The sequence below is a fragment of the Athene noctua genome, chromosome 14, assembly GCF_965140245.1.
Source record: "Athene noctua chromosome 14, bAthNoc1.hap1.1, whole genome shotgun sequence".
In the NCBI taxonomy this organism is placed as follows: Eukaryota; Metazoa; Chordata; class Aves; order Strigiformes; family Strigidae; genus Athene; species Athene noctua.
This window is the reverse complement of record NC_134050.1, coordinates 1,913,189-1,936,912: the sequence shown is the minus strand read 5'-3', so window position 1 is coordinate 1,936,912 and position 23,724 is coordinate 1,913,189. Positions and strand designations below refer to the sequence as shown.

The following is a 23,724-nucleotide window of genomic DNA, read 5'->3' as shown; positions in this document are numbered from 1 at the left end:
TCTCCATTTTGGACATCCCCGGGAAGTCAGCCCCACGGCGCTGATCTCCTACGAGAGCAGGGCCTATTGCTCAGCTCACACAGCCACAGCTCCCTCTCGCAAGAACATCACCAGATTGCAAAAACGTTTATAGGCAGATTTGTTCATAACCTGAGCGATTTAAGTAGTAACTTTTCAAACGGACACTGTATCTTTGGACCTTTGTTTTCTACACTCTTAACTGATTGCTCAGCACACCCTCGCAGGCGGCCTTCCTGCATGCACTGTGTGCCATGACGTAATACAGTGAGCCATCACAGGATTGCAAGAATATTTCTAGACAGATTTGTTTACAATCTAAGAAACCCAAATAGTAACTTTCATAATAGGAGTCCTATCTCTAGTGCATTTTGTGTATGTTGCTGTGAGACCAAAAAGAAAAAAATAAAAAAAATACAAGAGCGTATCTTTGTACAATGATTGCAATAACAGATGAATAAACATGCAACCTGATACTTCACATCTGGTATTTCATCACTCCAAATACCTTATTCACATTCAAATATATTTAATACTGTGGAAACTTTATAAGGTAGTCATGTCTTTATAGAGGCAGTAACTTCCATGGAACTTTTAAAATTAAAAGCAATAGTAAAAATAATTTGTAACACATTCCTGTACGCTTCATAAAGCTAGTTACCTCGCAGTTTCCTAATACAAACCCAGAAAGACACCTAATAATAGCAGTTACCTACCGAATCACACAAGCCTACAGAATAGGATTTCTTTTGTCCATGTACTAGTTCAAAGTTCAATCTTAATATTCAATTTATACAAGGGGCTTTGGAAATGAAGACTATTATTACTCATCGTGCAAAAATTCTATCATCTGAGCAGAAGTTTTTATGAAAGTATCACTTTCCCTTTACTGTCATGGTAATGCAGGCCAGGAGATTTCATGCGTGACCTAATAAACATATACAACAGTGTTGAAAGGCTGCTATGCACCTTCTCACGTTAATTAGTACTCATTCTTCTCTGTAAAACAACGAAACACGCTACAAAACTTCCTTTTTAAAAAAATCATCAATACATTCAATTCATAATTGAAGACCTGTTGACAGGTCTCCAAAATCAAAATCAAACTATTTTCTTGTCTTAAAAACAAAAGCCACCTTTGCTACCTTGAGGCTAAGGTAGCGATGCTGATAGTAAACATGACTGAAGGCATCATTACACTTGCCAGCAACTTATGTTACTTTGGCATTGTCCCTAGAGCTGCACTACAGCTATAGCTAAATTAAAAAAAAAAAAAAAAAAAAATTAAAACAGGCACGCAGGGCCAAATCCATTCCCGTGGTAACTCCAGTGACTTACACCAGGGATAAAAGTAGGGCTGCATTTCACAGCAGCTTTCATTCTTGTAATCTTTTCCAAAACACTCTCCCAGGAGCAAAGACAAGCACAGGCAAATATCCTGCCAATAAGTGAGTTCACAGGAATTGCTACAAGTAACTAAACTGTCAGCAGTAAAAGACCAACAATTGGAACAAAGTACAAATACAGGACAGCCAATGCCCTCTAATGGGCTAGAGTTTTACTATGTGCTGGATAAACACAGGCACAGAAATTCATAGGAATTGATCTCCGAGAGGGGATGCAAATTATAGGGTGTCCCACTTTGTATTAGTGGATGATATTTATGTTTTATCAATACTTCTTTTGAAATTGTACAGATGAAAAAAATTTCTTACCAATACCTTGCAAGACAAATGAAAATGGGTCTAAGAGTGGAGCCTTTCCTCCACGGGCTATGTTCAACTGCTTCTACAAAGAGTGTGAGCATCAATTTATAGATCTGTTCCTCTATCCTCCTTCAAGCTTCTGTATTTATTCCCTCACCTTTTTATTTTATTTTATTTACTACTAGTCAGTGCTGTACTAGGAGCAAAACCAAAACTGTAAGATCATCACAAGCACATGCACAGAGGAAAGGGGAAAGGAGTGACAGACAGTGCTCTCCCACAGAAACCTTATCACCAGTCCCTTGGCCTTACAGCGCACTCCCTTGCTCTCAAGAATTTCCTGGAATTTGCCCCTCTGAACCAAAAAAAAAAAAAAAAAAAAAAAAGTGTCTTTGCTTCTTACTCAGTCATTTCCTATAGATTTAAAAACAAGAGTTTCGTTAAGTTTCTGGTTTGTTTTCTGAGGATTTCTTCAAGGAGCCATAACCCTGTACTGGTGGCAGGGTCAGCAGCAGCCTGAAATGCTACAGGTCACGACTTTGTCCCTACAGCCTGAAGATGCCCCAGGGCCAAATAAAAAAAAAAAAAAAAGTCAAGACATCCCCTTCCCCCTCCCCAGCCACGGGGCCCTGCAACCTTTTTCTGTGGGGGTAGGATTGAAAGTCTTTTGTTCTCGTCCTCCTCTAGTGCTGTAAGTTACTTTTTTGGGAAGGCGAGGGGAGAGGAAAACGCCCTCCCCCCTTCCCTTCCCTCCTTCGTCCGAGATCCCAGCTGTAGAGGAACAGCTGAAGCGGCCCAGGCTGCCCGGCGAGGTCACAGATGTCCCTCGGTACCACTGAGGCGGCTCTGCCGGCGTGAGCCCCACGGGCAGGCCCCTCGGCCACCCACCCCGCACGCACCCCGGATTTCCAGCCCCCCAGGCCTGCCCCAGCAATCCCCCAGGTCCCCCCAACCAACCAACCAACCCCAAGGCTCGACACAGCCCTCCCAGAAACGCTGCCTTCGGGGACGATTTCAGACCACCACAAAGAGCAGCCAAGCCGCTCTGGCTTCTGCTTACTCGAACGTCGCAAAGCTCTCATTAAATCAAAGGCAGAGCCTTCAAAATATTTCTTCAAGCAAAATCTCTGCTCTTCTCCAAGTCTCTCTCCAAAGATAAAAAAACCTACAATCGCTTAACTTAATCCACACAGAGTGATCATTATACCGGCCTCTGGAAAGATTATATTTGTTCTAGTGCCTATATCTAAAGGTAATTTCAGTTAGAAAATGAAATGGTGCTCTCTTGACCTTTTGTCTTACATGGTTCATGAATTACTGACACATTACAATATTCCCCAACACTATGGAAGCTTAGAGATATTGCAATCTCTCTCTTGTAAGTGAAATAAACTTGGTATGCCACTAAAAGGCATTAAATTATTTTCATTATGCCACACAGAATCTAAAACACTTACACTGTTTTGATTTCAAAATCCTTGGAGAACAATTACGCTCTCAGGGCCATAAGACTCTATTAGAAAGTCCTCAGAAACCTAGCATGGTTTCAATAAATCCTCAAACACTACAAAGCAGTTACTCAGCTTGAAGAATGAAAACATGAGTTCATCCGCTGCAAAATCACGATGTAAATTCTGCTCATATGGTACCCTGCACTTCCTAACACAATTTTTTCTTCGCAATCAGAGCAACACTTTAAGCCAAGTTTTCAGCATCAAGCATGCACACCTCCCTTTTTGATTGAAAAGAAACAATTTTTGATTTAGGGGGAGTGTAAATATGATATATGCATATATGCTTATGGAATGACTAGCTAGCAGTATTAATCAGCAATTAGATATATAGATGCATCAACAGTTTTATACATATATAATTAAACAAATGTTAACATTCAGCATTGGGGAACCATTAAATCAGTGATTGTTGAAATGAATGGATAAGTACGTTAACTTCCTTAATTTATATAACGGCACAAAGAATGCTTCAAAACACCAGAAATGAGATTTCAGGGGTGATTACTCCTAGTTGTGGGGATCCCGATTTTAAAAAAATGCACCACCACCCCCTTATTTTGGTTGATGAGGTTGTTCAAGCCTAAGCAGAGCTTTTGAGCATCAACACGCAATAAGCTTGTTTGCATGTACATGTTTACGTCCTCCTAGAAAGAGCACAACCTTCTCATTAAGCAAATCATCTCACCTTTCCTAAAGAAAAAAACCACCACCGAAACGCCGTCGAAACGGGCAGAAACGGGCGAGAAGGAGAGGACGTGAGAAATGATGTTCCCCCGCGTAGGGAGAGAAGGGGAGGGGGGGAAATTTTAAAATAATCAATAAAAAGCAAACCCCCAGGCAGGAAACCGGGGCCCGGAACTCTCTGCCAAGGGCAGCTGAGCTGCTTCATCGCGGCCCTTGTCCCGGCCGCGGCGTTCCGCGGGGCCGCCGGGGTCACACGGCGGCTGCGGGGGGAGCGGGGCCGGGGGGGCCGCCGGCAGCAGCAGTGTCCCCGTTTCCATGACCTCGGGGGGGCGCGGGGGCACAGCTGGTGGCAGCTGCAGCACCATCTGCTCGGGCCGCCGGGCCGGGCCGCCCCCCCCGCACCGCCCGGCCAGGTAGCGGCCAGGGCCGCGCCGCCCCCCCGGCCTCCCGCCGGCCCGGCAGCCGGGGCTCCGGAGTCTGTCAAATGGGCGAGAAGGGCCGGGCCGAGGGAGCTCGGGCGAGCGGGGCGAGAGCTGCAGAGCCCCGGATGGTGCGGGGGGGCAGCGCCCTCCGCGGAGCCTGTGTGTAGGGAATGCTGTCAGCACGGCACCTGATTTACAGCAGTTCGCAAGGAGGGAGCGGGGAAGGAGAAAAAAAAAAAAGAAAAAAGAAGCAAAGAAAGGCACAAAAGCGCACCCGACTTGCCTCTTTCAACAAGAGACTTCTGAACGCAACAAGAACTTTATCACTTTGCAATTTAGTATGGCGCGTCGGGGCACGTGACCGTGCAGACCGTATTTCCCATTTTCCTCTCTTCCCAATTTATTGAAAAATAAAGAAAAATCGACTTTTTTTTTTTTATGCTCAAGAAGTGACACATTTAAAAGCTTCTTTTAAACACTCCCATTCAGCCACAGCATAGCATTCATTAAAGACACAATTCTGCATCAATATTGCTTCCCAGCACCAGTGGTGAAGGGACCGTCCTGAGCAATGCATCAGCCCAGCCGAGCTCCCTTAACATCATGGATTTTTTCAAGATTTACTCCAAATATACCAAAATCAGAGCCGGCAACTTTGTGTAAACACAAGCTGGGCTTTACACTTCTCACTGGGACAATTATTTCCAAAGGCTAAACGTGTACCACTTACCATACATTTTGCCTTCATCTGATAAGATGATTTTCCTCCTCCCACATGGTGGATAGATAGCTAGAGCCTCCTGAAAGCTCTGTTCAATGTCAGGGCTCCAGACACCTTCTGCATCATTGTCAATAGGTTTATCTGCAGAATCACTCATTCTTTCAATATCTTCGGCAGGACTCTCGCTGCCGCTCCAGCTGCTGGGCTCAATGGTGATGGCTGGGGTCTCCAAGCCTAAGCCTGGAGTCTTATAGGAAATAAACCTACAAAACAAACAAACAAACAACCCCAAAGGCATTAAAGGCATGAAACTTCAGGCAAACATTTCCGTCTACTTCTGATACTAAGTTAGCAGCAGCTGAGCAGTAATGGCAATAACATGAGCATGGGAAGCACCCAGGAAAAGTAAAAAAAATTATTAACTGTTCTACCTCAAATCAGCAGAGGTGGAACAATAAGGTGGTCAGAAAGGGGAACTCTTTATCACATTTTCTCTGTGTGATTACATGAAGGCATAGAGCATCGGGTTATTTTTCACAGATAGTCAAAGTGGGTCTTAATACTGGGGGAAACTGCAGCACATGACACATTTCATTTGGCTGAAGACTGGCACCCTTAAAATAACGAGCCAGATCCTCAGGCAGGGGTAAATCAGCATACTTCCACTGCCTGGGAGGGAAGCACACCAATTTATGATACAGCGATCACCAGAGCCTAAAACCACTTAAACCTAAAAACAAAAGCAAAAACTATTGTTCACATTCATCCGGATGTCAGTGGAGTAAATGGAATTACACTAGTGATGACACAGCTCAATGTGATTAACTGGAAAAGGCTGTAATTTTCAGATCTTACCCAAATAAATAATACAATCAGAATCTGAGCTACATACAAACGGCAATCTTTAAAATGATAACACCAGAGAAAGAATTCCAAGGAAAGATAAATACTTTCCCTGTTTTAAAAGGTCTCTGTCACAGAACCATAGCAGAACAAAAATTACAAGCTTCAAGTTGCTGAATCAATTTAATAAGAAATAATTTAATATAGCTGCACCTGCTCACACCACCAGAGCTGCAGATCTGTCAGTGTTCCTTTTATATTTTTTGAAAGAAATACAACTCTGCTATAAAGACTTGCTCCAGGCAAAAAAGCTGCTATACCAGACCAAATTCACCTCTGGTGTAATTCTTTGGAAAGTCAGTGAAATAACACCAGGAACAGATTTGGCTCAACATGTCTAGGCACAATTCAGTTTTATTTTGAAAAATGAAGAAGATCAATTAGAGTCACCAAACTAAGTGGATGGGAGTGTTCAAACATGCACGCATGAACTGCACATGCACTTAAAAATCCAGTTAGTTGGCTAAACACTCAAAACCCCCTAAACTATAACGTTTTTATTCTGCTGAGGGAGATGAAAGCGGGCCCTTTCCACGCGTGGAAGAGGGGCTTCCCCTTCCGCACACCTCCATCCTCACGCTGATACGCATCTCAGCGGGGTCTCAGTTCGTCATAAAGTAACAGGTGAGAAGTGGCAGAACGGCATTCACCCCATGGAGAAAGAAGGGCAGGCTGTATTTGGGAAGCTGTGGCAGCTCTGATGAAACACCTTTGGGCTGGAGAACTCCCTGAAAGAAGAAATATTTACAGCAGCCCTCACCCGAACTAACCAATCAACCAATCACTAGAGATAGCTAAAACCTGATAGTCCGGTCCCTTGGAGGCTACAGAGCCTTGCAAAAAAAACCCAGAGCTGAAACTGAGGAAACTGGGAGTAGTTTCTCAGTCTCACTAACCAACGTTACCGGTCTGACATCCCAAGTACGGGGTATTTCCACTTCTCCAGGCTCTAACAAAAGAGCTCCGAGGGATCAGTGCACCACGTGAAATGGACTCCTCCAAGAACTTCAGTTTTCTTACCTCTTTGTAGAGACAGACATGCAAGTATCTCTTACCTTTGCATTAGTTTGAACATTTCTGAACAGCTTATGAAAACGTTACTTCCAACCCACCAGTAATCTCAAGGCTAATCAGTGTCTCGAACGCCTTTTAATAACTGATAATGAGGGAGCAGATGGATTCACAGGGAACCACACGCAAATGATAAGTGGGTGGGAAGTCTGGCCAAATACACCACTTATTGACTGGGAAATCCAAAAGGTACAAAACTCTCAAAGCCTCTTCACAAAAAGGAAGACGTAAACCTTTGTAGAATAGTGAAACGCCATTCTTCATAATTCTCAGAAGGCTGAAAGTTTGATTCATCCCTTGCATTTGAACCTCGTAGGCAAGATTTAGCCAAAACATAAACACAGCAATACTGGAAAAGAACTGACACAAACAATCACGTCCACTTAAGCCTTCAACTACAGGGGGAATTTTAGGTAAATGAGAGGTAATTGAATGTTGACTGGGATAATTAGGGGGGTTTCAGTTTTACTGCCACAATGTGGGGAAAAATGGCTACTGGAGATTTTATTGGCCTGGCGTGATCGAGACCACGGTTTAGCATTTCACCAGAAGACAACACCGAGTGGGACTGTTTACTGGGTCAGTTCTTCAAAGGTGACTCAGGGAGGAAATCCTTCCCCTCCCTGATCCTAGGCATGACAGCATGCAACGCACAGCACAGCCACGGGCATCTTTCACTCAGCCCAACCACTCTCTGCTTACAAAATGTGCCACAGTCATAGCCTCAAGTCTTATTATCGTCCTATAAACCAGCCCTTGTTATTACATTATGCTGAAATAATAATTAAAATGCACACAAGGAAAACAGAGAGGCTCTAAAGTAATTAATGTTACTTGATATTCATGTTAGATCTTGCACTGTGTTTACTGGTGAATTTTCACGACTGTGCCATCTCCCTTCCCATTCCTTTTTACCTACTTGGATATCATCTTGAGGCATTAGTGGTTACAATTCCAGCCTCTAAAATGTAAGACAACGAAGTGTTTCTTCCAGAACATCTGTACAATAGGGGCGAGGAACAACCTGCTGGAAAAACCACCTCTCTTACTAAGGTTGCTTTTAGTGATTTCCACTGTGGTGAATGCTGACAGTGCAGATCAAGCTAGAGGACCAAGGAGTGAAAAAACCTTGTATCACACCCACTAACTGGCTCCCTCTGCTTTCAGGAAAACAACGAGCTGCTCTGTTCATCACTTCCAGCTCAGCTCTACGTATCAAAAGGCAATCCCACCTTCTTCTTAGCTTGCATTCTAAGGACCGAACTGTGATGAAAAATTTCAGACCTGTTACGCTGGAGTTCCAGGCGATTATCAGAAATAATACAAGCTGTCAAGAGATGAGCTTTGTTGCACATTTCTAATGAGCTATAAATCTCATGTGAAAAATGTGGATTTACGGCCCAATTTACACATTAAAAAATAGAAATAAATAAAACAAAGCCTTCCTTATATTAGCAAACTCTAAATCTCACAATACGGACTTTCAGTGGAGGAAGAGTTAATCTCCTGGAGGCAATTAACCCCGCCCCCAGCCTCCCCAAAAGCAGAGCTTGCACACATGACAGATCAAGTTGAAGAGTTCTGTATTTGCTTTTTATCATGTTAACTTTTAGAGAACCAATTTCTTGCCTGTACTTTCTGTTAACACAATTAAAATACCTCAGCGCTGCCCAGAAAAACCAATCGAAAAAAACCCCAAACCAAAGCCAGATTTTGTCTAACCTTTCGGTACTTTGTAAGATTACTTCAAGCACACTGCTGCAGTTTAGGAGGTCCCTCTTCAGCTGCCCCGTTAACACCAGTCTCTCTCTTACGTATTTCAAGACAGCTCCCCCTGTGCATAAAGCTCTTTCAGTTGCAAACCTGAATGCATCTTTCTTGCAGTTGATTCCTACTCTCTCCAGTTAATTCTAAGTAAATCTGGTTTTCTCACACAGTTATTCAGACACTTTTTCTATGCATGACAGAGGTATGTGCCTCCTCCAAACACACCGTTACGTTTAGCAATGGCAAAACCATTAGGGACAAATACTGGATTTGATAAAAAATTTTTATAGCAAATCCACTCAATACAGCTTCAAGAGGCACAATATATGACTTATTTTCATTACATTCACTTGGTAGGGTAACCTGAAAAGTTCTTTTAAAAACTCAAGAGAAACAAAAATAGCTATTGTCAGAGCTGATCAAGCAATAGATTTTACTAAAACCAAATTATAGTCTTCAACATCTTGTCAAGGGAATGATTTCTTTGCTTGCATAAAACATTCTCTTGTGCCCTCGCTTTACGAGCAATGCAAACCTGGACTTGCCCAGAAAGTTGCTGCTCACAGACCAACAACTGAGATCAATAGCTCTTCCCAGGAGTGTGAGACAAGTGCAGATTTGAGGCCTTGATATGTTTCATATCCTTCAATACTTGCACAATGAACTGACATGGAAACATTGTCTTTCAAGAGTCATCAGAGCTGAATCTGATTTTTACAGTATCCCGCAAAATTTAAACCATTTTCTCTGCTTCTTCAATTAATTTACTTTCTGGAATTTCAGCGTACAGGTGCCGAACGGTGCCTTTCACTGACGTATCATAACCACTGGAAGAGGATTAATACTCTGCAGGTATTGGCGCAGGAACACGAGAAAGACTATGAACACATCTTGATTCTGAGAGATGTCAGAAAAAAAATGATTATGCCTCCCCAGTCTTCTAAACTGTCTGCTTGAACTGGATCAAGTGCAGATATTGTTGAGATAATCTGCAGTGGCACCTGCAAGAATTTCCAGGTGAGAAAGCAACAGTGGTGTTATCCACACTGATCTTCTAGCTACAAACGGCTGCAGAAGGCTACCAAATAATTCTTACAACCAGACTAATATTTCTAAAACAGGTCTTTCAGACTAATCTTAATTTCTGAGGTAAAGATTTCAAGTGTTGAAGTGATAAATTACACTTTTAAGGACACATATTATTTTTAGTTTGTGAACAACTTCATCTTAGCCTGTTATATAAAAACAATGGGACCAGGAATTCAACAAGCTTTTTTTTATAAACATCAAGACAATAATGAGCAGATGAGTAAAACCCAACTAATTCTAAATTTGCAGATGGCAACTTTTCCTCTCAAAGCTTGAAAAGCTACAGGCCCATGGGATTTTCCTTCTGCTTTGTTCAGCAGTGCAAATCCACAGCTGGAGCACTAAGGCTCTGGAGAGAATCCAGAGGAAGAAAGTTATCAGATCTAGAAAACATGACCTACCAGGAAAGGAATTAGGTTTGTTTAAATTTAGAGAAGACTGATGTGAGAAGATAACCGCTTTAAAATAAGGAAAAGGTAACAGCAAAGCAGAGAAGCAGCTCTTGGCCATTTCTACCAAGGATAGGACAAGAAGCAAAGAACTTAAGTTGCGGCAAGAAAACGGTAGTTGGGTGTTTGGAAGACTGTTCTGACCCTACCAACAGTCACACACCAGAAGTGGTCTGTCTGGAGTACTGGGGAACTGCTGGGGGGAGAGAGGTGGTGAAGAACAGGTGACAAGCATTTCTCAGGAATGATGCAGGTATGCCTAGCCCTCTCTGAGGCAGAGGAATGAACCAGATGATGCCATGAGACTCAGCAGCCAAGACAGAACGTAAAACGCCCCAATAGAGGGGAACTTGCAGTGGGAGCTCATCCTTGACATGGGGGAATGCCCAAGAGGCTTCACAGATGTCCCAGGGACCAGACAGCTTTGTCCGGTGCAGGGCAGAAATCCAGAGGAAGCCAGGCTTCCTACCACCAATGCCCGTGGAGTGCCCGCTCCTTTGCTCTGCGTGGTTTCCTCGCACGGCCGCTGGGCAGTCTGCTGCTGCTGGCAAAAGCCGCCTGGGAAGAAACTCACCGAGACAGGCGGGATGGGGAGGGAGAGCAAACCACCAGGCTCCTTCTCCTGCTGGTGCTCTCCGTGGGAGTTTTGGGAGATGAGGCTGCTTCATCCCCAGCCACCCCGTTCTCCTTCCAAATATCTGTCAACTGCCCAATCCCCCATATCACATCCATATTTCTTAAGATCTTTCTGCACTGATTAAAGAAAATATGGAATTGGTGGAAAGCTTGAATCTTACTAGGATTTATGTTTCTACTTTGCCAGTAAAAGTATCTTTGCAGTGGTTATGCAAGTCAAGCAATATACTCAAGCCTTAAAAAAAAAATATTTATTTAAAAAAAAATTCATACTCTAGATTTCGTAGCTGTGATGTGTAAGTATGTATGGATTTTTCTGATTCTTGGAGGCGTTCAAATAGCATTACTTTCAGGAAAACACTATATATATTCAAGCCATTTTATATATAATTTAGTTTTATGAGGAAATGATATAACACAGTACAAAGAATAAAAATGCAAATAATTCACAGAGCGTCCAATGGTGACATAATTAGCCTAAAATAACTCTATATTGTATTGTTGTTACAAGGTCTACTTATCATCAATTATTCCCTCCAAGAAGAAAGAACACCAGGAGAGAGAAGCAGCCCATTTCTAGGATAAAGTATTCCTTTAAAACTCAGTCAGACTAATTCAGCCATTCACTTTTGCCATTGAAATGAAATAAAAAGAGTTTTTTCTCTGACTGCGTGAACACTTCAGGGAGAAATTCTGATGCTGTGCTTTTTTGGCAATCAAATACTTGCATGTAAGGATGCTTCCACGTTCTTCCTATCATTCATAGAAACTAGTTCTGTTCTCCTAGGATTGAAGTTACTATTTCTCGCTTGAGATTCAACCTATTTACTAACTACAAACTATCTACTACAGACTTCTCCTTGGGATCTGTGGAAGAATAACGGGTTCACCTACAGCTACAGAGCACCTGTGAAAAGCAGCACACTGGTTCTTTCTGAGGCAAGTGCATTATGTAGTGAGTGAATTCAAGAGTTGCTTTCTTCCCCTCAACTACCGCACTCAGAGTACACGTAAAAAGAAGACAGACAGTGCCATGCCAGTAAAACACCAAAAGCACGTAACTAAACATTAATAAAGTGATAGTTTCCTTCAAATATAACGCTGTACCCTGCTCAACTGAGATGACTTACATGTGTATTTTCACTAAGTGTGAGGAAACTTACTGAACAAAGAATGACTTAGATCTGCAAGAGTAGGCAGCATATAGGCCTAAATGTGAAATTAGGATTATACAAACTATTTCTATAAAGAAACAATGCATTCTCCTTGAATTGCTCAGTCTTTGCTTACAGAAACAGATTACTCAGCAAAGAGTGGGCTGATGTTAATACATGGGAATTCTTCCCTTTGCAAAGTTCTCTTCTTTCTGCACTCTTTATGCAGCTGACAAGAGTATTTCGTACCACTCTGAGGGCCTCATTTAATTTTGTTCAAACAGCTGCTTTTGGTGATATAGAATTATGTTGTGAAGATGCTGAGTCATTGACTCCAACCCAATTTTATTTTCCATTAGTTTTAATTTCATACAACTAATAAAATGGTACATCTTCTCAGTGGGGAAACAACTGGTTTCTGACTGCGAGTACACCATGGTCCCGTGCTCCGTTGGCTTTGTGCTGGCTCACCAGGACGCCTTCTGCAAGCAGCCACAGCTTCCAACCATCCATCACATGTAGCTAGTGCCCAGCAATCCAGTGTGCGAAGGGCTCTGTAAGGGGCTACACATCACCCGTGGTCTGCACTGATTACCAAGTTACCACTGGGTAGATGAATCTCAACATACCCGTTGTGAATCCCTGTCTCACTACGATCACAGCTGTTTCAGAAACAATTCCTCCCTCATGTGATACTGAAGCAGTCACATCCATCCTAGGTGCTAGCGCTCATTTACACCCAGCTGGTTTCAATTATAAGGGTGTTCCTGGGATTTAACCCAGCTCAAATACTGCATTGTGGTGGTAACCAACAAAGATTATTCTAAATATGACTTGGCACTCAGCGGAATGAAGAATAGCGAGCATCGTGTCTGACTTGCTTTTGCTAATTACCAACATGAAGCAAAGGAAAGGATCAAATATTTACCAGCTCTCAGGAGAAGCCATTCTTCCTGCAACTGTGGGAGGTGACTGTGCAACAACCCAGCTGCTGTGCTCTGCGGCGGGAGCTGATCGCGCACCTACCGTCACCCAACAGGGACGGCTCCTGAATGGCAACACCAACATCTATTGCCGTGTAACGCCGTGGGTGCTTACCCCAGCTGTATTCCAGCTGAGACTTTTCTATGGCAAGAGCTGCTATATTGTGAAGTAGGGATTATTAATATTTCAGCCATTCACCAATTATTCAGCTTTTAGAAGAATGCTCTGTGACTGATGCAGGTCTGCCCATACCTGGGGGGGGCTCCGCTCCCAGGGCAAGTGAAACAGCTTGGTCTGGCCACAGGACAGCCCTTTGGCACTGAAAATAGCAGTCCCCAAACGACTGCACTGCAGCTCTGTGAGAAACATTCCCCAGCCCCAAGACCCATAAGCAGAGGCCACAGTATAGTCCCTCAGGGTCAGTTCTGCCGCCACTGCTTTGCTTGGGGCGTGTTTATGGAGCATGTGTTTGGCAGTTCACTACAATTCATTCCGCTGCCAACAAAGGTAAACAGAAAATAAAAACTAGTACATGTAGCTATCAGGACAATGGGCTTTTTTAACGTACAAGACTGAAAAGAGGGACACAAAAATAGATGCAGTTCTTGCTTACATGCAGGAACTGTCTATTCCTTGAACGCCTTAAGTTCAGTCACCCGGTGGAGGCTGAGGCAGGGGTTCAGTCTGCACAGAGGCTCTGTGCCTTCCCCTGTGACTCTACAAATTATGAATTACAGTATAAAAGCCCAAAGAAAACAGACACTGGCCCTCCCTTCAGCTCCAGTGGTGTTCATCTCTGCCTCTCCCTGCATACAGGTAATCTGGCATCCGGACCAGGATAGAGACCCCAACCCCCGGGTACGGTCGGAGCCAGCCACCTTGTGCATTTAAGGGGGTTTTGCCACAGGTCCAGTCCCATCTACCTGCGAGCAGGTGAATGATGTAAACGCAGCTAACGGTTTTCATGTGTGCTAACAGACAATCTCTTCTTTGTAGTTTGTTGTAGCTGCACGCTGAGCCATAGCATCCACGAGAATGACGGATCATTTTGTACCCCAGAAGCCAAACTGGAACTATTAATACCACAATATTATAAATATTTATTATAAATATTAGAACTGGGTACATCCTTGATCTCTGGTCTGTGACTAGCTTCCTGCTGGGACCACATATGATCCGTTGCTCACACATATGACGGACCTGGCAGCAAGTTGTTCTGTCTAGACATAGCCCTGAAACTGTTTGTTCTCCCAGTGCCTTAAGACTCCCCAATTTTATTGGAGTTCTCATGTCACACAGACATTTGCAAAACCAGATCGAATCCTTCATGTTCATAGTTCTCTTATTCTATTCCTGGCATATGACTAACTAGTTTTCTACTCCAATATTAGACTTTTCTTTTTAAAAAAAAATCTGCAACTTGTTTTCAGGATGAAAGGTTTTTTTCCACAATGGCTGCAAAAACATGAGTGTTCACTCTAACAACTCTGAGTGAGGTGGGAAAAGGGACAGAAAAACACCTGCTTGAACAACTTTATGTAAGTTCAGTCAGGAAAGGGAAAACCAATGCTATTTGAAGGGTGGTCCAATGTCTGACTGGTTCATATGTAACATAAAACTTTCGTCTATATAAAAAATATTTTATATAATGATTTAAGTATTCTGTTAAAAAGGTACAGAAAAAGGCACGGTAAAGTAAAAGGTTCATTCATTTACTCAGGTGCATTTGTTTAAACAAGAAATAGCCACAAGATTAACTCTTTCCCTACTCCAAGCTGAAGGAAGGACCTTCTTTTATGAAGCAAGTTTTGGACTAACAGCTGCAACATCCAACTGGCCAAAGCCACCCCTGGAATTCAGCGCTGGTACCTTTTATCCCTCAAGCCCACTAATTCTCTCCTTTACATAAAGGCAAAAACACACACACAGGCATTTTCTCAAACATTCGTTGAAAGAGCTAAATTTTAGCTAAAATTCATTTTACAAGTTAAGAAACACTGCCAAACACCACCTATAAGCTCTATCCCTCTAAAACTGCTACAGAAGGTTGTGAATGCCTCGTGCTCACCTGAATGTGCTGATAACGTATCAGGCAAAACCAGGAGAAAACAGTTTTATTCTGCTTTGGTGTTACTACTTGAGCTACCGCCCCAGGCTCTGATTCTGCCAACACAGAGCCATTTTATACATATGAATAATCACTCCAAGTTTAATGAAGCTCCTCACATCTCCATTAGCAATTGTTTTGGCTGGAAAAAGGCCCTGCCTATCAACCCTGGAGGAGCCTGGAAACAGAATAGTGATAATACTGGGAGGCTCACTTTGGGAAAGGCTGTGGTTTTCTGGTGATAGGACACAGAATCGCAAGACAAAAAAAAAAAAAAAAAAAAAAAAAAAAAGGAAGGGGCGAAATCACAGCACCATGGTCCTCAGCGGCAGGACTGGGATTTAATCCCAGGTTTCTGGCCTTGTTCTCACCAACTCTAAACAGAGATTTCAGAAACCAGCATGTGAGGTCAGATAGGTCTTGGGGTCCATGTCGACTAGTCACAACATGTCTAGTGGCTTGTCTTCATCACAAGCCAACACTGGAAACCCCACCTTGTGTTTTTGTGTATAGAGAAAAAAAAAATCAAAGCAACAATTTTGTTTGCAAGTGTAGCAGCTGTCAAATAAAAATATTTTAGCTCATTTTGTTTTCCAAATTCTAGCTGTAGTGTTATGGACAAATTACCTGCCAAATTAAATTTTAAGTCTGAGTTGTTTATCTATGTAGTACAAAGGAAGCCTCCTATGTAAGGAAATGAGCATTACTAATAAAGCACTTCTACCCTCCAACATCTTTCTTCCATCTCACACTTGCCTCCAACATCTATCCTTCCACAGGTGGTGAATGCATCGGCTTTTCTTTGTCAGTATGACTATCTCATATACGTAATGGCAGATCTATAGCTTGCATTTTGTCCACAATGGAACATTTATTTCTGACATCTCAAATAAGATTCTCCTGAGAAGTTAGCATGCTTTTATGCAGCAGCAGGACTTACATCTTCTACCAGGGAGTAGAAAACACTCTCCTGCTGAGATACTGAAACAATCTCAAACCATGGCAATCTTTAATTGCTAAACATAAGTAAAACATACAATGACTAACTATAGCATTTTCAAAACTCAATATAATAGTTATGTAGTTATTCTGCACTTCTCTTGTAGTTATCGCCTGTTGAGGAAGCAATTTCAGTCTTAAGCTCTGATTTATGTTTCCAGTCTATTTCAACTCCTTGTTCACTGTAGTTTAATCCTGCTTCAGGAGGTGTCAATTTTCCACAAAAATAACTTTGCTGGCAACCATTAGAATTGTGAATTCACTGGACGCCAGCAGAGCTAAAGAAGAGATGGAGCGGTCCAGGGCAGCAGAAAAACAAAACACACACAAAAACACCAACAAGAAGTACAAGCCCAGAAATTAATACTCATAATTCTACCGGACTTTTAAAACCTTGAATTTAACAGAAATACCGATTTCACAGCACACTGTCATTTCTGCCTCAGCACCCTTCCTCCCCCTCTGCTCACTGTTCCCAGTTTCACGGGCAATCATCACCTGCCTCTCGCTCTGCCTGAAGAACCACTTGCCTGTCCAAGACCTGGCTTCTTATTTCCAGCTCAGTCAGTAGGCGCAGGTGCCTCTCAGGAGCCGCCCTGGTGAAGGTGGCCATGTCCTCTGGCGAGAGGCTGAAACACCAGGGCCATGCCTAAGCTTAGCAGACCCCTGCCATTCTCCCCCACCCGAGTCACCCTGCTGCCACACTGCAGCTGAACCTGTTTCTTGGGAAGGGAGTGCTGGACTCATCCAAGCCCACACGGAGGTCTGTGCCGGGGACTGACACTGCTGTCTGCTCGGCTCGTGCCTGGGACTAACGTCTGCCCCTGCCACAAGTGGAAGAGGGGCTGGGACGTGAGCACGAGCAGAAAGCCTTGAAGAAAGGAGCCTGTCCAAAGCAGTGAGAGAAACCCACCGAGTATATCAGAGGAACAGAAGGGAAACGTGTGGACACGTGTTGTTCCTTACTGCTCTTCACTCGGGACCTTCTACCTCCTCCATGTCTGCCAGTCCTCCTCTGTTTGGGGGGAAGGTCAAAAAGGAGAGCGCACCCTTGCAAGGCTTTAGTTCTCTCTGTGTGGGCAATGGCCCCAACAGTTGAGTCACGTCTCCTCCTTTTCCCAGAGCCGGAGCTGCCGCTGTGCCCCCAGACACCCGCGTGCCACAAGCCCAGGGCTGCTCTGTCACTCCCTTGTGAGGGCCACGTGCCTGGCCAGGCTCCAGTGGCCAGAGCACACCCGGCTCTGCCGCCAAGCCCCTGCTCCGGCGTGAGCGGCACCAACCCACCAAGGTGCACACAGAGCTGGAGGGTGATGGAAACTCTCTGCTGTAACTAGTTTTACTGTACGTTTTCTCTGTAAGACTCTGGTCGGGTTCAAGAAGACCTAAAGCGGTTGTGCTGGCTTGCACAGGCTGCTTCTGAAACAGCACAGGCACTGCAGCATCCAGCTCCGTTCTCTGACCAGCGTGGGCAGAAATACATCCCCAGAACAATGCTGTTACTTAGACTGCAAGGTTTCTGAAGGAGATAGAAGACGGGCTCTCAATGCTTTTGATATAGTTTTACCATCCTAATTGGGGTCTTCAGGAGATAGTTCTGTAGTAATATGAAAATATATTAAATTCTACAGATTCCCCAGGGTAAGGAGAGTATGCAATAAAATGCCAGTAATGTCTTCAATGACAAAAGAAAAATGTCTCTGCCCACACCGGCCAAGAATACCTCGCTAAAACCACCTGATAGTTGCACTGTCTGGTATAAATACAATGCCTCTAACACAAGCATTATTTAGTATCTGAAGGTTAGACAGTATCAAAATCTGTTTATGAAGAACAGTTAATGCAGCTCATGCATGCATGCAGTTCTATACCAAAATATTTTGTCAAGCTCAGAAAAAGACAAATAGACTCAATTATTTATACTTTTAAATTTATGTTAAATGACATTTGCTCTTCAAAATTACCTCTGCTTTTCATAATGTTGTCTATACATAAAAGTTCCTTTAACTCAGTGGATGTTTTTGTTGTAGGGAAAACTGAACGCTTGTAGCATGGCTTATCCAATAGAGTTGGAGGCTCAAATTAGAGGCTAAGGCTGGTTTCATGTTGGTAGCTGGACTTCAAATACCACAATTTAATTCATCACCACAAAACACCATTAAAACCCTGCACTTGTACCATTTTAAATTCAAGGTTGCAGGGTTCCAGTCCTTGAAGGGCAGACCTCTCTAAGTCAGGACGATTTCTGGACTTGCACATGAAGCAAATGTCAAAATGACAAGTCTCTGGGAGATCTATCAATCTTGAACTATCTCGTGGTGTTTCTAGTAAATCTAACACTTCAAGGAAAGGATTAGACTGCCCTTGATTCTCTTCCTACTTAGCCACAGACTTGCTATATGATTCTTCAAACCTTTTATGCTTTACCATTTGCCATATCCTCTTTGCCGAGAAGCTCAGTCGGGCTGAGATCCAGTGCCTTTAAAACCAAGCAGGTCTTTTTCTACTTACTGCCAGTTAAATCCTTGGAAATCCTAGGCAAATGTATTTCATTTGAGTATTTTTGTTATTATTATTAAATGAATATGAAGAAGGAGAGTGTGACCCAGGCAAAAAAAGAATGACCCAGAAAGAGAATGAGCCAGGAAATGACCCAGAGAAAAGAAAGTATTCTGGCTTTCTTCCTCGGACGAGCAGTTGGTTTCCTCAAATGGCATTTTTGTAATTTTATTTAAAAGTATAAAAAAAAATGCTGATGAACGTTACAATAGAAGTAAGCTTGGCTCTTGGTAGAGAAACATTATGACTTAGAGCCAAGGACATTTATTTTTCACATTTGAATTATTTTTTGAACAGCATTTCTTGGCTCAACGTCACTGCACCACAGATAGATATGATAGCAGATAAGTGTATGAGATTTTAGATCAACAGGAATGTTACTCTTACAATGAATATATTTGTAGTCAGAGCTCAAAAGCGGGTTTATTTGCTACGCATGGAAGATGTTGTATTACACACTGTTTTACTAATACACTTTTCTTTCTAAAACAGAATGTAATTCAAGTTTTCTGACACTGCAGCTGCAGTTCGATAGTTGGATTTACTAACCATGTGGATTTACAGTAACAAACTCTTTAATTTTCTTTCCCTCTCTAGCTCACTAGTCTGCCACCTTGATTTATTTCTGTTTCACAGCTGCACCTACCAAATGAATCTTACTCTCACTCCACACTTTTGCACCTCTTCCTGCAGCTGATCCAAACTAAAACACAATTTTTCTGGGTATGTGAAATTAAAAAACTCTCACAGCAAGAATACAATGTCCAGAACTGAAGGGAACAATTTAGCTAGGCCAGGGTGGGGAGCAGGAACCAATCCCCCAACCCCCTGAAGGCTAGAGGTTCAAATTTAGAAAAGTTTAAAAATTTTTGGCTTAGATTCCACCATCAGTAGTCACTACAGTACACCAATAACTCTCCCACAGATTCTATGGAATTTACCACCTCTGGTATTTACAACACTAACCACCGTAAGTTGTAATTGCTTCAGTTACATAAATACAGTCACAAGCTCCAGATACCCTGCTCTCAAAATCAGTATTGCTGCTGTTAAAACTGGCACCAGAAAACCTTAGTAGCACAAATGTGATCCAAAATACAAACCAATCCAAATAAATAATGAAAACCAGATCAAAACAAAGCCGAGAACAAGCGAACATGGCGGGCCAACAGAATGAAATTAATAGGTAAAGTCAGGAAGAAAACTGAGGGAGCCTGCTCTCAGGCCCCTGCCCTGTAAGGCCTCTCCGCAGCAGGGGAGATGTGAAGGAGAGCCGGGCGCGGGCACAGGGCATGCCCGAGCTCTGGGGGCTCCTTCAGCCCTGCGCCCCACGCACTGGAGAGCTTCCTCGCCAGCGTTACACGGGGATTCAGCGAGGCAGAGCCCGGGAGGAAATCACAGCCCTGTGTTGATGTATTAATTACTGAAAAGTTACTTAACCTTGAGCCATATCCTAACGTAATGAGCTTGGGCATTCTTAAGGGAAAGGGAGCTGAAGGGAAACCGTCTGGCCTGTTTCTACTTCTGGGTAGCGCTGCCCCGAGTCCTTGTTTATAGGTACTTTAGACACTACCCATCAAAGGCAGGCTCTGACAGACCAGTGAAATGGGCAAATTTCAACTACAGGGACTCTGCGCTTCCAGTGCAGCCCAGCTGCCAACCACACAGAGATCTGCAGTGATAACAATTATACTTAACAGTGTCACTACATGTTTGAATGCATTTACACATTCTCCTTTTACTCTCTATTTATTATTAATGGCAACTCAACTAATATCAAGACCCCGGTGTGTTTGGCACTGTAGCTGTACAGAAGGACAGCAAGTTCTATCTCTGAGGAGTTTACAGTCTAATTATAAATGACAGCAGATGGAGGATAAACACTATGAGTTGTTGTGCTTTTCATCAGGAAATTTATCTCAGGTAACAATTTTTAATCAGATAGAAACAATTACACATTAAATCATGTACTCCTGGCTAGGCTGCAGGCATATCCTAGTCAATCTTATACTCTGTGGTGACAGTGGCCACTTCCAAGACAGACAACCAGGTCCCAGATGATTCAGGGCTTTACAGGTGACCACCTAGATGGAGATTTTGCAGGAAGAAATCGGGAAACTTAGCTTTGTTCAAGTCACACTCATGTGTACACAAAAGCATGTATTTCAATCCATGTCTATTCACCGAAGAACTTAATATGTAAGCTCAGCACAAGCATCTAATGGCATTTTGCACTTCCTCACATTCCTAAATCCACCATAAATTAGCTGCCTATGTAACTTCATGTTAATCCAGCTGGGAGGTCATAAAAGTCACAGGTGACTGTTACAGATCCCCACAAAAAAATATTTTGAAGCTGTAACTGATAAAGTTTGTCTGCCTGAGGACTATACTGGTCATTTGCCAGGAAACTGTGGCCTTATCTGTTTTACACACATTGAAACTTTGCACCCATCCTTGCTGTGGTGGCAGAGTCTGCAGACCCAGATGAGAGGCACCAGGCTCTGTGCAGCTGGCTACGAGCTGCATGCTGCTATTTGAGGACCCCCTCAGCAGCCATCATGTAGGGAAGCTCCGAGGGCTAAGATGGAGATAACAACAGTATGTGGGGGAACAGCTCCTAAGGAAAGCCCAAACCCTTGAGGCTGTAACTTCGGAAGTCAGCCCAAGTGAGCAGGGACCCTTGTACCTCCTAGACTGCAGCTGAAACCTTGCTTCCTAGGTGGAAAACACAGGTCTCATCTCGGGGAGATGTCTGGAGCAGGATGTCTGCATTCAGCTCTCTTGAAGGCCGTACCTCAGTACTGCAGAGCACCAGAGACTTAAGAGTTGTGCCTTAGATACAAAAGATTAAAGTCATGCTGAGACTTCATCTGATGCATTTCCTGCTTCTTTGCAAGAAGATCTGGACTCTGACCCTGCGACTGCCCTGGAGGACTAGAGGCTTGCTGAGCTCTTCCCAGGGCCCTAGGAGGGCCTCCTGTGCAGAACCTTGTGCTTGCCCTTGTTGGCAAACACCAACGGACCCACCAGTGCAGGAGGTGCCAAGTGCTGCATGTTTCACTGAAGCCAACTAGTATCACGGGGGACTTGCCACCCCTCAAGGACAGGAACTGAATCTGCTAAGTAAGGTAAGGTACAGAATCACAGGCACCACTTCCCAGAGATGACAGAAAATGGGTTCGTAGAGTTCAGATCTCCCACAGGTGCACACAGCTGTTCTAGGAAGGCAGAAGCAAGCTTCTGATTACCAGCCATGTCCATGTAGAAGAAGGGTTACTTACTGCACCACGCTGTGGGAATGACTGCATCAGCTAAGAGTCCTGGGCTTAAGATTCAGTTTGCTTCCACTAGTAAATTCACAAACAACTTACAGAACAGGAGCAAACATCTTTATGGCTCTCTCGCCCACTTTCCAAGCTACGACACCCAAGGCTACTCTGACCTTCCCCACGCAATGGGAGCACCGTACCTCACATGCTGCAGGAAACAGCTCTTTCTCCAGGAGTACAGCTACAATATGCCAGCTATGAATACTGCAAGGGCCAAATTCTGCCTGGTTTTCACTCTCTAACGCTCTCAAATGCATGAAGGTTCACACAGGAAGATCTTCAGCTCATCCCAGAAGTCCCTGTCGACAGGCTGCAGGGGCAGGGGAGGAGGGCCCAGCGTTGATGCACACTGACACACTCTGCTTCCCGCGCTCAGCCCGCAGGCAGGGCTGGCTCGCACACGCGGGCCTGGAGTCCTGAAGTACAGACGAGGAGTCAAGCTACTCTTCTGGAGTAATAGTGCAAGTAGGGGATACACTTCACTGCACAAAAAGGTCAGAAAACCATTTTGCTACTGAAAAAAAATTGGCTTACAGCAGAATTGGACAGTTAATCTTTTAGGGTTTAGCTTATTCAAAAATAGCTTCTGTGTCTGATGGAGATTCTGCAACCTTCTTTACTCCACAAAAAAGGATAACTCAGGGAAAAAACAATCGTATTTCAGACGTCCCCTTCCCCAAAAGCAAAGTCCTTGATAGAAGGACTTTTGTCCCAACCAGACTCACAAGAGTGATGTACAGGGATTGCAGAAACTCTGAATGTTTCTGAGTATCCTGATGATAATCCCGCAGGGGAACCACCATGCATCACCTAAAGAAGAAATGTGAGGAGGAGACAGCTGAATGTCCAGATTACACTCCTTCCTCGATACCATGCAGAGAAAGAAGAATAATCATTTGAATTACACATCCCTCCTCCCAGGCAACATCAAGGTTAGACAACCTGTGTATAAAACAGAAGCAGAAGATCTGAGAATGGCTTGAGGCTTTACTACAATAAATTTATGGTAAATTTTGAAAACATCCTCAAGCCATCCTTGAATCTTCTATTCCTTTCTTCAAAATATTTCAGATATTCTAGCAGGCCAAGGCAGAGGCCAGTGAGTACATGGGCACTGGGTGACACCAGAGTTGGCTGCGCAGCAAACCAGCACCAGAAACAAAGGGTGGAATCTCAAAGACAAGAAGGGCGTTTTCTATCTCCCACATTGTGTTGGTGAACCAGATTTTCTGGGAGGCTCCTGGCTCTGCTGTAACACACGAACCAGCTCATGGCAGTCCAGCTCATCACCAGGACTGATCCAGAGGCAGAATAACTTCGCTTTAGCAGCTGTGAGGTAAGAGGGATTTCTCACCAAAACCATAAAGCAGAGCTGCACAGTGGGACCCAGTGATGCAGATTAAGGAAGCCACAAGTGGCTTCTCGTTGCCGTGCACCCTCCACTACTACATCAGTTAGGAGCTGGCAAAAATCCTTCCCCTCCGGCTTTCCCAGGCTTTCAGCATACTCCAAGTAGGGGAAGGGCACCTTGGCTGGCAGTATCACATGCCTGGCCTCCTCTCTCTTCTCACTCAAGTACTGAAGCTTCTCAAGGACCATCGCAGCGAGGCAG

At 43.7% G+C, this 23,724-nt stretch overlaps 1 protein-coding gene across 10 annotated transcripts in view; it reads right to left on the bottom strand.

The window, feature by feature from the left end:
• TEAD1 (TEA domain transcription factor 1) overlaps positions 1–23,724 on the bottom strand; it is a 160,602-nt gene that overhangs the window by 101,277 nt on the left and 35,601 nt on the right. For 7 of the 10 annotated variants that reach the window (XM_074917831.1, XM_074917830.1, XM_074917832.1 and 4 more), the window contains exon 1: positions 5,075–5,320. In XM_074917831.1, the coding sequence (XP_074773932.1) occupies positions 5,075–5,222 (148 nt within the window). In that variant the 5' untranslated portion in view covers positions 5,223–5,320. Of the gene's footprint in view, positions 1–5,074; positions 5,329–23,724 lie in introns of those variants that run through there. The other 3 variants (XM_074917839.1, XM_074917840.1, XM_074917841.1) reach the window with 1 other exon arrangement.